This window comes from Thermobia domestica, chromosome 7, assembly GCF_964235325.1.
Source record: "Thermobia domestica chromosome 7, izTheDome1.hap1.1, whole genome shotgun sequence".
NCBI lineage: Eukaryota > Metazoa > Arthropoda > Insecta > Zygentoma > Lepismatidae > Thermobia > Thermobia domestica.
In genome coordinates, this window is record NC_137460.1 from 165,845,534 (window position 1) to 165,861,935 (window position 16,402).

Here is a 16,402-nt window from a genome sequence, read left to right on the forward strand (position 1 = left end):
CATCTGCATACCTGATCTTGTTAATGATCTGCCCTCCAAACTTGAAATCTCCAATTCCTATTAATGCTTCTGACTCCTCTTCCAATCTCCATACTATTGGTTTCTCCTTCATTCAAGCGCAACTTCACTCGTTGTCCTATACATAGGTTCTGAATGAGTCGTCGATCTCTCCAGTTGACTCCGATTTCTTTTATTTTCAGAAGTTTCGTCCAATTGACTCGGTCGAAAGCTTTTCGCCAGTCCATGAAGCACAAACAAAACTCTTCCTTTACTTCAAGAATTCTTTCTGAGAGAACTCTCATCAATCCAATAGCATCTCTGGTGCCTTTTCCTTTCCGCAATCCAAATTTATCTTCTAACCTCTCATCTATTTTACTTTCCAGCCACCTCTTCAGTATGCGTGCAATGATTTTTCCAGTGTGAGAAATCAGGCTAATGGTTCTGTGATCGCTGCACTTCTTTGCTTGCTTTTTCTTGGGCAATGCAATCATCATAACATCAAGAAAATCCTTTGGCCATTCTCCACTCAGGTAGATCTTGTTAATAAGTGAAGTCAGTACTTTCATTGCGTTGCCTCCTAATTCCTTGAGCAAATCTACTAGTATGTCGTCGTCTCCAGTGGCCTTTCTCCTTCGCATGTCTTGGATTGCTTGTACTACTTCACTTTCCAATACACTGGTGTTCTTTTTCATCACCATCTACCTCTTCCTCTGCTTCGATCGCAATATCTATTGATCATACAGATCTTTTATATATTCCTCCCAAATGCTAAGGATTCCTTCATGGTTAGTGACCACATGACCTTGTTGATCTTCGATTCCAAACGTTCGTATACTTTTGTTAGCTTTTCGTCCTAATTCTTGTGATTTCTGGTTCATATCTGCCGCGCCGTTGAACTTCCATTATTTCTTCACATATCTGTTCCATGTACTTTACTTTGGCTTTGTCCGTTTCTCTTCTCAATTCTGATGTCCTTGTTTTTTGCTCTTCTGCGTTCCTTCATCTTAAACATTGCTTCAGTTATCCATGGTTTTCTCGGTGCTCTTTCCATCCTGCCAATGTTATTGTGGAGTGTGTGAAGTAGAATTTGTTTAACTTTTCCTCAACTATTCTCTATATTGTCAACCATGTGTCCCATTGCACAGAATTTTTTTTTTCAATCTCTTCTTTCACATCATCGTCGATATTTCTTTGTCGCTCTAAGTTCCATTTTCGATTTCTCCTCCCATTTTTCTTAATCGACTTTAACAAGGTTTGCACTTCCGCCACCAGGAGATTGTGATCCGAATCAATGTCCGCTCCTGGTAGTGTCCTCACGTCTCGTACACTATTCCTGAAACATTGCTTCACAAGAATCTAATCGATTTGGTAGCGTTTCTTATCTCCTGGACTTTTCCACGTGTGCAGCTTGGATTTTCTTTTCTTAAACCATGTGTTCATCACCACCAGATCATGTTCCCTACAGAAATCGATAAGCATTTGATCTCGTTCGTTTCTTCTACCTAGTCCAAATGGTCCCACTACCTTATTCGCAGCTCCTTCTCCTACTACGCTGTTGAAGTCTCCCATTACTATGGCGTTGACCGTACCTCTTCCTTCCTGATGCAATGTCACTAATCTGATCATACATTACTTCTACTTCATTATCATTATGGTCGGTTGTTGGCATATATACTTGTATTATCACAATATCCACTGGTTTTGCATGTAGTTTTACAAACATCAAGCGGTCACTGCAGCATTCCACTTTGGTTACACTTCTTGCTATTTCGTTCTTCATTGCTATCGCGACACCACTCTCGGGTTTATCGCCACCCGAATAGTACATTCTGTAATTCCCCGATATTATCTCATCTTCCCTGGCCATCTCACTTCACTCAAGCCCACTATCGGTATGTCCACTTTCCATTTCTCCATTTCCACTTTTAAATTTTCAAGTTTTCCTTCACTTCGTAGAATTCGTACGTTCCAGGTTCCCATGCTGAAATAAAAGTTATTATTTTCTCCTCTCATGATTCTTCCCAGAGTAGTTCCCACCCGGAGATCCGAACGGGGAACTATTTTACCTCAGGAAGAACCATCATATTTATTTATTCTCCTTCGTCCCTAATGGGAAAAAGATAATGTGGTAGTTTTCCCATTTCTTTTCCACATCTCTATGCCGTTGACCATCTAGTGGTTCATCCGCCTTTTAGGACAATTTTCCCTCCTAAGGACAAGAAGGTGCCCTGATCTTCCCCCGCTCATCCGCCCTCCGAGAAGGCCGTTGGCACTTGATAGAGGCTGACTCTTTATCCTGGGAGTCGGTCGGTCCCCACCTACGTTAGCCGTCAAAGACGTTGCCCGCTTTCTCCCGCGAGGAGGTGTAGGTTTGGATTTTCCCTTCGTTTAGAATGAGACCCGAAGGGTTTTCTCAAACCTCTCCAGTGCTTTTAAAAAGCAGTTATAACATGTATATATGTATTTATAGGGGTTGGACAAAAAATCTAAAACGTTTGCAAAAGTGTGAAAATCATACCTAGTATGGTGTGGGGCCTCCTTTTGCGTCCAAAACAGCTTGGATCCAACTTGGAATGGACGTATACAGCTCCTGAATTGTGGTGTGTGGAATTTTGTACCATTGCATTGTTCCTCCAAAACATGCTCCAGTTTCTTAAGAGATGCTGGTGGAAGGTAATGAGACCGAACACGCCTTTCTAACTCAGACCACAATGGCTCAATGGTGTTCAGGTCTGGTGATTGTGGGACCCAGGGGAGGTGTGATAGCTACTGGTCATGCTCCTTAAACCATGATTTCACAGTTTTTGCAGCGTGGCAGGGTGCCAAATCATCTTGGTAAATGCTATCACCATCAGGGAACAATATTTGGGCCATGGGTAGAACCTGGTCCCCCAAAATGGCCTCATACGCCTTAGCATTCATCATCCCATGCAGGGCTATGATGGGACCTGCGGAAGACCACGTTATCACTGCCCATACTGTAACAGACCCAGTACCCATGCTGTACCGTTGGGACCAGACAGCTTCTATCATAGGCCTGCGACGGTGTTCTCCATACGTAAACACGACTTGTTGGAAACAAGGTGAAGGTCGATTCATCGGACCGCCTTACGTGTTTCCACTGCTCATGAGTCCACGCCTTGTGGTTCTTGTACCACTGGATACGCCTCTTCACATTCACTGCTGTGACCAGGGGTTTGGTGATAGCGGCCCTGCATGAATTTTCATTTTATGAAGTTCCCGTCGCACCGTTTTCGATGAAACCGGGTTCTGTAGGCCGGAATTGAGTTTAGACGTAATATTCATTGCAATAGTCTTTTTAGCTGCTACAATCCGTTTTAATGCCCTCCGGTCCCTATCTGACAGGATTGTCTTTCGACCACTGTTGTGTTTCGCAGACATCGTTTTCCCATGAATTGTGTATGCCCTCGTGACACTGGACACAGTGCCTTTCGATACAGCCACAATGTTCGCCACTGTTGCCACTGAAGCTGCAACCAGACGAGCACCAACAATCATGCCTCTTTGGAAATCTGTCAGGTCGTCAATTTTACCGCACCGCTTCTACACCACGACACTCACAGGTGAACGGGTTACTGCTAACAAAAGAGGAAGGTCCACATGACACATTGAAAAAAAAAAAAAAAAAACGATCGGCCACCGCAACATGCGTTGTACAGTAGAGGGCCAAACAAACGTGTCATGTATGAAGTGTTTTTAGATTTTTCTATCTCCTGTATATATATATATATATACAACATTAATTGCTTTCGCTACTTCACAGTTGGCTAAATCACAAGTCTATAAACTTTGGTTTTGTATATAATAACACGATTTGGTGGTACATTTTAGTGTGTGTCCAAATTTTGGAAATCCGAGTTGACGTATTGGTACATATGTGATGGTTTTGGCTCTCCAGGATGAATTTTGATATTATTTTTGCAGTATTACGAACCGCTGGGGAGATATGGATGTACCCATACCTACTTCGATGCCCAATATGAAAATCTGCATCGACAATCTCATACTGCGAATAGTACCCTAAAACGTGTCCTTAAAACGACAAAAATAGCAGGAGTTAAGTGGCCTATAATATGGTAAGAATGATGAAAATCAAGTGTTTCGGAAACCGACAGAAATTGTGACAGACAGAATTTGTAATTCAAAGTCCCCCATTAAATTGTACAACAATGTAATACCTAAATTTGGCTTTCGGGCCTTATTTTGTAAATGATTGTTCAGTGGTTTTCTTATTGTTTTACCGTAACTTCTCTCATACAATATTAGAACGTGATATATATGAAACAACCCAGAAAGTAATTCGAGATTTGAAGTACAAAACTATATTGAAACGCACACTTGAGTATTGTGAAAGGCAGTTAAAGATTTCAGAGGTTGTTGGCGGAAATCTCCCTTCCAAAACACATCTTTGGTAGTGCCGAACTTAAGATACATGTTCTTTGCAGTACTAGTTCAACCTCCATGTATTGAAAAATTTTCCGTCCCCGTGGGAAATTTTCTGAAATCATCACTGGCAATAGATGTTTAGGAATTTGATGCCAATCTGAAATTTTTATTTAAAAAAAAATCAAACCTATAACCCTTGTCAAGGTTCCATACTTCGATATCAATGAGTAATACAATAGTGTACTTTTGATGCATTAGTGTACTTCAGTGACTAGGGGCAGGAGTTTTTCGCAGTTTGAAATTAAACATTACGCATTTGAAATTAAAACTTTCGTATTTTGTCACATTTTGAGATATAAAATTTCTCATTTTGTCGCAAAGTAAATTATTTTACAAGCTCTAATATACAAACTCTAATATAAATTATACAAACTCTAGTATAGGCCCAATGTAAGTAATAAACAATAATACTACTTAGGACAATGAATTTATTCTTTATGCAGTTACTAACAGCATATACTTCTTTTTTCTTGTACAAGTCCAAAAACTTAAAATACACTAGCACAGTATCTTTTCGATTGCCACCATAAAACACCATACATTGTATTAGCTATACACCAAAACAAACACATGCAAGAGAGGGAAAAACATATATACAAAACGTTAGCGCAGTATCTTCCTGTATATCTCGTCTGCAAATTATTATTCTGATGAAAAGTGCAGCATGTTGCACGTTTCTAAAACTTCTTTCATCTATAGCCTTCTATCATGTATTATCAAACTTAAAACCCTTTCACAATCAGTGTTCGTTATTGGAAAAAATATTGCAGACAGGAATAAGTTACTGAAATTTAAATTTTCCTCCCCTTTGGTTCTCTGTGCAAGTAAAATATCCATCACACTCACTTCACAACTTCCTTCAAACTCTATTGGAAATCAGCATATGTAGGTTCATCAGTTTCCGTTGAAAACCCTAGTATGTGAACAAAAAGCTTGCACAAAGACTACATCAGAATTTGAGAGGCATCCAGCAAATAAGGGATCAAATAATTTTCCGAAGCTTTCGTACATTTCATTCAATTCCTGCTTTTCTTTCCTCAAGGTATGTAACTTTAAGAAGGATTTTCCCCCGCACTTTTAAACAATATCACCATTTTCTTCTTATGCAGAATGGTAATCTTTTTCTACGGGTATGTTGCACTTCAGCTTTTCTATAGGTATATTGCAAAAGGAAAACGTTGCTTGGAAAATTGCACTTTTTATTTCTATACTTTAACAACTGAAATTGACGTTTTAAAAAAAAAACACAATTTGTTGCGGTTTGCGGCATTTTTCGCTCAAAATGTCAGTTATCGCAGTTTGTCGCGACTTCAAAATACCTATTTCCTTACTCAACCTGATGTATTTCACTGAAAAGCCAACTCTTGGCTTTGTTGGAAAACTTTCGCGATTTCGCAACTTGCGAAAAACTCCTGTCGTTACTAATGAACGCAATGAGCGAAGACAAAAAAAAGCATGTATAAACGAGTACTAAAGTGTTAATTGAAATGAGAAGCAATTCTCTTTATAACCAATTTGTGGGTACATTTTATTTATTTATTTATTTATTGTAACGAAGTTGCCTTTCTCAAATTTTATATTGCCGTTAGGTGAATTTTGTCCACTTCCAATACATATTATTATATGAACAATATTCGATCTTGCGATGCGCTTATGTGTAAGTGAAACTAAACCAAAGCTTATAGATAAAAACCTGCAGTTGGTACGTTTCGGAAGAGAATTACAACAATCTGAAAAGTTGAAAGATTGTCCTTTCTTTAATAGTTGCTATTGAAATTTATTCGAACTATCCCTATATTTTTCACAAAGGAGGATAGTATTAAGAAGGCTATGCTACAGTGTTGAAAAATTTTTTAAGTATCTATAAGCGCTAAGTGGAACTTACACAGAAAATCAGTTTTACAAATATAGTTTTTTTGTATTTATATATATATGTCTAGCTCTAGAGCTTTTCTCTATCCTTTTAGGAGAAAGCGGCGGAATTTCAGCAAGCAAGCATCCGAAATTTTGAACGAATATTTCTACTCTCATCTAAGTAATCCATATCCCTCCGAGGAAGCAAAAGAAGAATTGGCAAGAAAATGCGGTATCACGGTGTCACAGGTATTTGACAATAATGCATAAATATGATTTTATTTGTATTGTACAGGAGAGGACCTCTTGGTGTTGATAGAGAATTCTTCCGTCACTATTTTAAACAAATTGGCACGATTTGATCACCAGTCTAACAGGCATGTATGAATATCATTTTGGTGTATTGTAGTATGAGAGACTGTTATTGACGGTACAAATACGCAAAGCGAAATACATTACAGATGACGTGTATTTGAAACCTCGAAAAATATTTACCTAATGAATCATAAAATCGTGACAATTGAGGAATATCCATCATTTATTTGTATTGAAAAATAATTGAGAAGCCTCAACCATATGTGGAATATACTTGGTTCCATTGCGGTACAACACGAATAATTCTGTTCAACGTGATATGAATACTTCTGGGGTATTTTTTCGTGTATTTCATATGCTTTTTTTTTGAACAAGTGAAATCAATCTCGCATGTATTTTTCCAGATGCATGCACATTGGCGTGATTGTGATATTTTGTGATGAGGGCATAACCCCTTCTAAGAATTGAAAGAATGTTGTAACAGGTCCATTGTTTTAACTAGGAGAGGTCTGGTCCTCCTCCTAGTTATGTGTGTGTATGCAGGAGAAAAACAAGAGAGAAATTGTGCCTTACTTTAATATAATGATTTTATTTAAGTCTAAAATTATTCCGAAACTGAGTAACGTGCTGCATAAGAGGAAAAATGAGTACTTAAATAAAATACGTGAATCTTGGAAATCACTCTTCACCAAAAGGACGTTAATTATTTAGTCATATATTCTGATTATATTTTATAGAAGTGTCTTATTAGCATAGGCTATTCTAATTCCTCGATTTTTGTAAATGTTATTAAGTACTGTCAGCTTTGAGGGTGCTGCTCACATTTCTGTGCCAGAAATGAAAATGTTCCAGTAATAATAAACGCTTGTCTTTTTTAATTAATAAATATAGAAAATTAATTAATTTCATTGTATTAACAAAAAGTAAAATCTTTATTTAACGAACTTTCAGTATTCAGTGCTAATTAATTTCTCGCAGTTCCTTAAAAGTGGTGTTGCGTTGAAGTTATTTCTTTGTTTCTTGAGCACTGCAATCAATAAATGTTTCTCTTTAACTCAATACATGAATAATTTGTATTTTCTTGACGATGAATAATAAATTATCTGCATTTTAATTTATCAATCAAGTAACACTAGCCTGCAAAATTAAAGTAACTAAAAAGTGTTTAAAATATAATTGCTGATCTTGATGTATTTTGGTACGCTAATTCCAAAAAGAATATTCATATTTCTGTATCACGTAAGGTTTCTGCATAAAAGAGTCATAACTGCAAGGAAAAACAGCTTATATATTCTTACTTTACAAACAGACTCTATGAAACTCGAATAAGTGTGTTTGCAGGCCCTCATGTTGCTTTTTGCGTGAAAACTCCGTCTTTGGCATTTTGTTTCGTGGGCTGATTGCGTAAGGTCTCACTGCGGCATCCAATAGTAATCTGCTAGCATCTTGACGTTCCCTGATACTTGAAACGCTCCAAATCCTTGGTATTTTGATAAAATTGCTCTCCCTGCTCGTCTCTTACTGCACTTAGAGTCTCCTGGAAGTAGTCTAAATGTGAACTAAGGAAGTGCAGTTTAAACTCATTGATAGGGTGACCAGATTCTGACAAGCGAAAAGTAGGACCCAAATATAATAGTATATGGTAATTTACTGCGTCGGCAATACGCATGTTCTTACTTTATTTAACGTTAGCCTTACGTTAATCATTTCATTTTTGTTAAAAAGAAAAGTACTGAACAAAAATATTGAAGGGATTCAATCCAACTCCAAATGCTTTGATGACTGATAAAGTGGTTTATTTTTATGAAACTTCTTGTAGGGCTAAAGACATTTTTTTTAAATCGATTTTCGGAGCCTGGTATTATTTTAACCCATTACCCGCCAAAACTCTTGTATCGTTGTTAATTGTTTAAAATGTGTCTATTCATAACTGTTTGAGATATAAAGACGCAAAATTAGTGTTAAAATAGAGTTAGCCGATATACTTCAGGAAATACAACCCGTCCCATTTTTGGGACGATGGCAGAATAAGTAAGCATTTTATATTTGCATTTCACAAACGTCTTTGAAATTGGGAAATTTATCAAATTGTTCCAAATGAATACACATTTGCACACTTAAAGTAATTTAGAATTACATATATGTAAAAAAAAAAATCATTGTTATCCTACAGCGGTTTGTACACTTATATTTGCACTTATTTTTATCCATTTGTTAGATCATCTCTATATTTTGCAAATTATATGGGATTGCACGAAAACCAATTTCATAAATTATAAAACCTACTCACTTCACTAATTCACATTAGCAACAATGTTTCACTACAATTTATGTGTGAAATGAGTCGAAGCATTTGTCATGCAGTCCTACGTTACATTTTTTTACAAATCTTTATTGTCTTCTTCTTGCAAAATGCACATCTTTTCTGCGTTTGGTTACTATTATGAGATGATTTCCTGGGTCTCTACGCACGTCAATACTCACTCTGCCACCTAACACTGCTTGCCTGAGGCCCTCTTCTTGTCGCAAAACGATTTCCCTTAGAAAGATAGAATAGAACAATCCGCCTCCGAACATCGAGCAGAGACATGTTCTCTTTTGTATTGACAATCTGATAGATCATCCAAGTATTGACAACTGCGACATCTAACATTTGTGTAAACAAAGGCCACCACCACTTCTTTGATCTGATTCTTACCATGTATAATGCTACCTGTTTATCTAGAAGGTCTACTCCTCCCATATGCGCATTGTACTCTTTGACAAGATGTTGCATTGGGATATATATTTCCCTTTTTTGCTTTTGAGAATAACGCCGAACTGACGAACTGACGACACTACATTATCTAAATTTATTTCTTGAGTTTGCATTGATTCACTATATTTTGGATCACACTTATACCACTTCGAGGCACGAAAACTCCTCCCGCCTGTTTTATTTTCAGCTTCAGATACATTTGACGTAGACGGCACAACATCAACACTTACCTCTGATGTTATCCTTCTCTTTGGAATTGATGTGCTCGTTCCGTCCTCAATTCTGCCGGAGTTGTCGATAAATTTCAAGGTACCAGCTACATCACTAACAGCACTTTCCAGTAAAGAGTTCTCTGGTATCTCTTCCTCGTCGTTAAGTTCATCTTGAGGTATAATTGCAACTTCCACATCTTCGGAGTTGATCTCATCACTATCGTACTTTTCTAATAAATTCACTATTTAACCAATGTGAGGGCAGGCTTATACAATGTCATAGAGTTCTACAAAATGCAACCTATGTTACTTACCACAACGCCTAATTATATCTTCAGAACTACCACTATTCGACACAAAACTGAATTATAACTCAGATAGGAAATAATACTAACGTAACCAGCCAATGTCCCAATTTTGGGACGCTTGAAATAAATATATGAGGAATTTAACTAAATGCATTTATGTTGCATAACAGACGATCATATTACTTTGAGATTCATGTTGTCACAGAACAAACTTTATTTTATTGAATATGCAGTACAAATATTACGCTAAAACGGAAAAAAGTTTGCACAGCTGAAAAATCCAAATTCGACATTACGTCGTGCCGTCTCTTGGCCATCGTATTATTAAAAGTTTGCAAGTAACTTCTGTATCATGCAGAAGAGACTCTAAACAAATGAAAGGAAGTGAAACATTGAAAGAATATCTTTGCAAACACTTTCAACAATAATCAAAAACACCGTCCCAAAAAAGGGACAATGGCTGATAATGGGTTAAGAGATGATAAAAATTTTAGACCAGCACGAGGGAACTTAGTAAAAACAATGTATTGCAAAACAGTGTTTTTTTTATTGTTCTCCTTCCCTAAATTTCTGAGGAGTGTTAAAAAAAACACAGTGGTTCATCATTCACGAAAAGAGTGTAAAAATGAAATCTTTGAGCTTTACGTCCCACGGTTATGCCGGTTAGGCTAAAGGAGACGGTGATGATGAGTAATGAATGAAATGGTGGGATGAAGAAAGTGGGAGGAAACGGGAGAACCCCGAGGAAACCCACGCACACGGTGTTTGTCCACCACAAAGTTCACTCGGCGGGGTCTGGGATCGAACCCGGGACCCCAAACACCAGAGGTGAACGCTCTACCACTGAGGCACCGCGGCCTCAAGAAAAGAGTGCCTGTGATGTGAATAAAGAATGAAACATTGAAATATTCCAAATAAGTTAACTCAGGATATTTCGCAGGACATTTTAAAAAACAAGGATATTTCTCAATTTTCTAGGTGATTTCGCAACACGCAGGGCAGCTCTTTGAAAAACAGTACTGTACTGCAAAAATCAGTTCGTCTGGTCACCCTACTCATTGAGCATTCCAAATCTTTGAATTTTACTAACATGTTTTCTACAATGGGCTTGAAGTTAGGATCCTTAAAGTTACCAAGAAGTTTGTGAACGATTTCTTTAAATGCATTCCAAGCGTCTTGCTCAGGTGCGGTCATCGTATCATCGAACTCCTTATTTTTCAGTAGTTTTCTGATGATTCAATAAATACACCCTCTTTCAATTTAACTTCTAGAAGTTCTGGAAACTTTTAGGTCAAGTATCGAAAACATTCTCCGTCTTTTGACAGAGCTTTCAAGAATTGTTTCATGACACCAAGTCTAATATGAAATGGCGAAAGCAGGATTCTGCTATGATCAACTAAACTGTCCCGTATTGTATTTTTACCTTCAGGCTGTAAGGATGTTCGAGGTGGCCAAGCTCTCGGTCCAGTGATGAACTATATCTCAACCATCCTATTCGCAGGGGAAGCATGGTTATTTAGTGTAACCTTCCTGTTGTGCTAGAATCATGGAAATAACTTTTAAATCGCCACACAAATTGTCCAGCCATATTCATAAGTTTTATAAGGATCACAAATAGATTTTCGTAACTTTCTTTTAGAAACAGAGAATGATCAACTGGATCTGAGGCGTATTTACTGCCATTATGTAGGAACACTGTTTTAATCCTTCTTTTCGAGGAATCGATGAACAATATCTAGTTCTTAACCTCACATTGTATATTCGACTTCTTCATCAATCCAGCAACATTTCAACAGTATATTAGGCTATCTTCTTCACAAAAATAAGGAATGAAATCTCTTCTAATTTTTTTTAAAACAAGAAAAAGAAGTATTTGGTGGCAAAAGATTTTTTTTTTCCTTCAGTTGAGAATCCAGTAGCTCTGAGCATTCCTTTGTAAGACCCAAATCCTTAACTAAATCATTAATTTCTGCCTGCGAAACTAGCTCAGATTTTATTTTGTTCCAATGTTGTTTCCTTCAATAGTCCAAACTTTGTCAGTATTCTGATCATCATCTTCAAGATTTAAGTTGGTATTCTGCAATGTTTCTGCTCGGGTTGGAATAGGTAATTTTTGTTCAATGCAAAGCGGAGCGTCTTGTTGAAAGTAGATTTGGATAAACAGTGTGCTTCTTATCTTTTTTTGAATCCTTGTATGTTGCACAAACAAAAATAACAGTCATTGGTATGGTTTCGGGGTTCTCTCCAGATCATAAGCACACCAAAACTAAAAGACTGTCTTGTGCCCTTTCACCACTTTCGAAGCTCTTCTACACATGGATAACTCACTTTGTGGGGATCCCAAGATTTATCTTGGTCGCCTAGTTTTACACCAAAATAAGTTAAATACACTATTTTGATCAAGTTTTTATTATGTTCTGCTGATATTTCTTCGCTACATATTCTCCACAAATGTAACAAAACTAATCTGGTGAATTCCGACAACCCCTTGGAGGCATTTAGACCAGGACCACTTCACAAATAGTATGGGGAGCACACACTGAACAGCGTTTACATTCAAAGCTGAGTCAATTCATCTGTTTATATATAATGGTTTCATTCCCATCAATAGATAGGTGGGCCACAGAAGGTAAAGCCTTCTCTTGTGCCAGTAACATTAATTTAAGCGTGGTAGGAAGGTATTAGGTTTGGGTATCAGATTTTTTTTTTATTTATTGATTGATTGATATATTGGCATTAATACATAAGAATGCGGTGGGAGATGAAGTGATGGTAGCAATGAAGTGCTGTTCTCATAATACAAGGTTACATGCTGTTAACTGAGACAGGGGTGTTAATCTTCTGCTCTAGGGTACTAAGAGCAGGTTGAGACAATGGGAGCCTTGTTAGTGAGAACAAAGGATTGCAATAATGAAATTATGCGCAATAGTTTGCCGTTAGAAATGTGATTGCGAAACATGGTCGCTTACTCGGAAGGAATAACATAGATTGAAAGTATTTGAGAACAAGATCCTGAGACGAATATTCGGACCCAAGAGAAACGGGAATGGAGAATGGCGAAACTTCATACCGAGGATCTACATAATTTATACGGTTTACCCAACATTGTTAGGGTTATCAAGTCTAGGAGGCTCAGGTGGGCAGGTCATGTAGCCAGGATGGGAGAAAGTAGGAACGCTTTCAAAATCTTAACTGGAAGACCAACCGGAAAACGACCATTAAGAAGACCTAGGCGCAAATGGGAGGACAATATTAAGATAGATCTCGCAGAAATAGGAATACAAAGTAGAAACTGGATCCAATTGGCTATGGATAGAAGTCAGAGGAGAGCTTTTGTGAACGCGGCATTGAACCTCCGGGTTCCATAGGCCATAGAGTTAGTTAGTTTGCCGTTAGAACTGCACAAAATTTAATTTAATAAATAGTGGTGCCTGAATTTTGCTTAATAAAAGTAAATTTGAAACGACATTGTAATTAGACCTCCTGCCATCTAGCGAGAACGTATTTAATGTGCTCTCTACAAAGCGTTCTGAGAAAGAGATAAAGCATATAGCTAGATGTGCGTTTGTGTAAAAACCTTACGTGATAGAGCTTTCTCGATTATTCCATTGAAATCAATATTCTGAAATTATAAGAATCTATTTACTAGTTTCTAAACTCGTTTTTCGTCGCAGGCTAGTGCAATGTTCGATCGGATTTTTACTAAGGACTGAAGGTTTACTTTCTGTACGAGATTTGTAGTGTTCGTGACAAGTTTTAGTTGTATGCAGTTCTATATTGTGGTTCATCATGATATTTCTGCAGAGTAGATGGATGGGAGGTGTGAACCACATTGTGATAGGAATACCGGTCCAGAAAGTATACACCACGTAGAGCATTTTGTCACTAAGTATTTTGTATTATAGATACCTGCAGATAATGTAATTCCATTGTGAAGTCTGATAATTAACTACATATTTAATTGAAAAATATACGTGCAACTGAAAAATTATCTTCAGTCAAAATTAATTGTAATACTAAGATATTACTCGAAGTAATTAACTATGACTGTACAGGCCGCTCTTAACCAAAAACAACAAAGAAATCAATTATATAACTGTCACAAAACTTGGTTTTGCTGAATTGCAGGAAAGTGATTGAAGAGTGCATCATGTTTGATGTGTATAGTCATGCGAAGAATGTTTCAACGTTCTAAAATATTCTTCGTATCCTCGGACTGAGAGAATAACGAATAATTATTTTCAGATCGGGATGTGATCGTGCATTTTGGTAATTCGGATATTTAAAATAGGACTCGATTGTGGGGAAGCAGAAGTTTTTTTCCATAGAGGGATTCAGAATAATTGCTTTAGTTAAATGAATGGCATATTAATGTTGGCAATAAGTACATGTCAGGTCTCGTGATCACACCGTGCCAGTATCTTATTCCAATATGCTTCCTCATTCGCAGGTTACAGCAACATCTCATGTGTGAGCTAGTTACTTCACAGATCCGTATTTATCTTCGTCCCTTAGAGAGCTATAAAAAAACAAATTCCGCTCGTGAAGAAACAACTGTAGATAGTTTTAAGAACGCCGCCTTCTTGTCTTGTTTTCTTTTGCAGACGGAAAAGGCGTAACTTTACTAAACAGGCAACGGAGCTTCTTAATGAGTACTTCTACGCACATTTGAGTAACCCATACCCTAGCGAAGAAGCCAAAGAAGAATTGGCCAGAAAATGTGGGATCACCGTGTCACAGGTAAAACGACGCTTATTACGCAAAAACCAAGAATTCTGTGTTCGAAGTGGTTATGTTTCATTTAGCTGTATTGGGTACCAATTACTCACTATAAACAGCGTTCATACCTTGTTTCAGTGTAACTTCTGTGCTGATCCTAGCCTGAAATGAATAAATAAAAATATCGCATGCATCAGTCATGTCCTGAAAATTATTTAGTAAGATCATATTACAAGTGATATTCCCTAATGTTAAAGATAATTTATGACACAACGGCGTGTTAGTAAACATCTCTTTCTCAAACTACAGCTTGCTTTTATTATTGTCATCATTATTATCAGAAGACTTGCCTTTTTTTAAAAAATATATATATATATATATTTCGTTATTTAGTGTCTGTATTTGGTTGGTTTGAGGCGTGAAACTAGTATTATCCAATATCGCTTCACTATTTTACTTCCGTCAGTAATTTATAACAGAAAAGATAAGATTTTTTTCAATAAATAGATTTCATCAAAATAATGTATTTCGCTTTGTCGGAAAAGTTTTGGTTTAATGTCATAAGATGAATTGCATGTTGGAGATCTGATGGTGAATCAAATCGTACCGGTCAAGTTTATTGCTAAAATATTATTTGTTTTGTGCACACGAGGAGGTGCTAGGTTTATTATAAATTTGATAAAATACATGCAATTGAAAATAGTACAGTTTTTGGGGTTTCAGTCACGCCCGACTTTTTGTGCCTTGTAAGTAGTTGTCTGAAGAAATTAATTAGCCAGAAACAAATAAGAGACTCATTAAGTTGCACCCTTGGGTTTAAGTCATTATTCGTGTTATTTCCTCTGTTAAATTTTAATTTACTCATTATTGTAAAAGTTTTATTAAAAATTGGATTCATTTGTCAAGGAGAATAAAGTGACAAATATTCAACACCATTTGGGGTAAGGTACAAATTTACCATTATTTCCAAGAGTTCACACAAGCAAGGTGCAACGTAAGTAATTGAAATTTTAGAGTTACTATTTCTTTGAAAGCAGTTAGCAATAAGATCTAATACAGAATTAATAATTCATAAGAGGCTAAGTTCATCTCCTAGCAAAACTTTATGGGCGATTCTCTGGCAAGTAGTCCATTATCAGTAAGGGTGGCGAGCACCAACCGAGAGTAAGTGAAACTAAAGTAGTAAGTTACTAAGAGAGAAGGAAATCGGCGACTTCCAGTCGAGAGTACTGAATTAAAGGAGTAAATTACTACAGGAGTAAATTTTTCGTTTACTACTGTACTAAATTTATTTACTCCAAAACTGGTGGAGAGCACCATCAAAGAGTACGCTACTACATTAGTAACTTAAGGAGTAAATAAGGCGAAAATTTACTCCTAAGCAGTAGTAGGAGTAAAGTTAGGGAGTAAAGTGAGTTCTTTGGTTTATACGTGTTAAATATCGAATTCTATGGATTACCTGGACTACGAAGAATATATGGAGATGGAGGAAGAAGTAGACATCCCAAGAATGAGAGTTTTAGTGGAGAAAAGAGACCTATTTGCAATGTATAGTGACATTGATTTCAAAGAGCGTTTTGGGTTGCTTAAGGAATCTTTTGAGCGGCTGCTTGATATGTTGGAGCCGTTACTGCAGCATAATTCTGACAGGAACCGTGATTTGTCTCCTAGGCTGCAACTTCTTTGTAGATTGCGAATCCTTCGCACTGGTACTTATCAAATCTTAGCAGGGGATCTCATTAACATACATCGTAATACTGCTGGAAGAG

The 16,402-nt window shown here is 37.1% G+C and overlaps 1 protein-coding gene across 12 annotated transcripts in view; it reads left to right on the forward strand.

Annotated features, from left to right (window-relative positions):
* Positions 1–16,402, forward strand: part of exd (PBX homeobox extradenticle) — a 1,150,921-nt gene that overhangs the window by 890,013 nt on the left and 244,506 nt on the right. For 8 of the 12 annotated variants that reach the window (XM_081765551.1, XM_081765553.1, XM_081765555.1 and 5 more), the window contains one exon: positions 6,435–6,570. In XM_081765551.1, the coding sequence (XP_081621677.1) occupies positions 6,435–6,570 (136 nt within the window). Of the gene's footprint in view, positions 1–6,434; positions 6,571–14,518; positions 14,655–16,402 lie in introns of all 12 variants that reach the window. The other 4 variants (XM_081765552.1, XM_081765556.1, XM_081765554.1 and 1 more) reach the window with 1 other exon arrangement.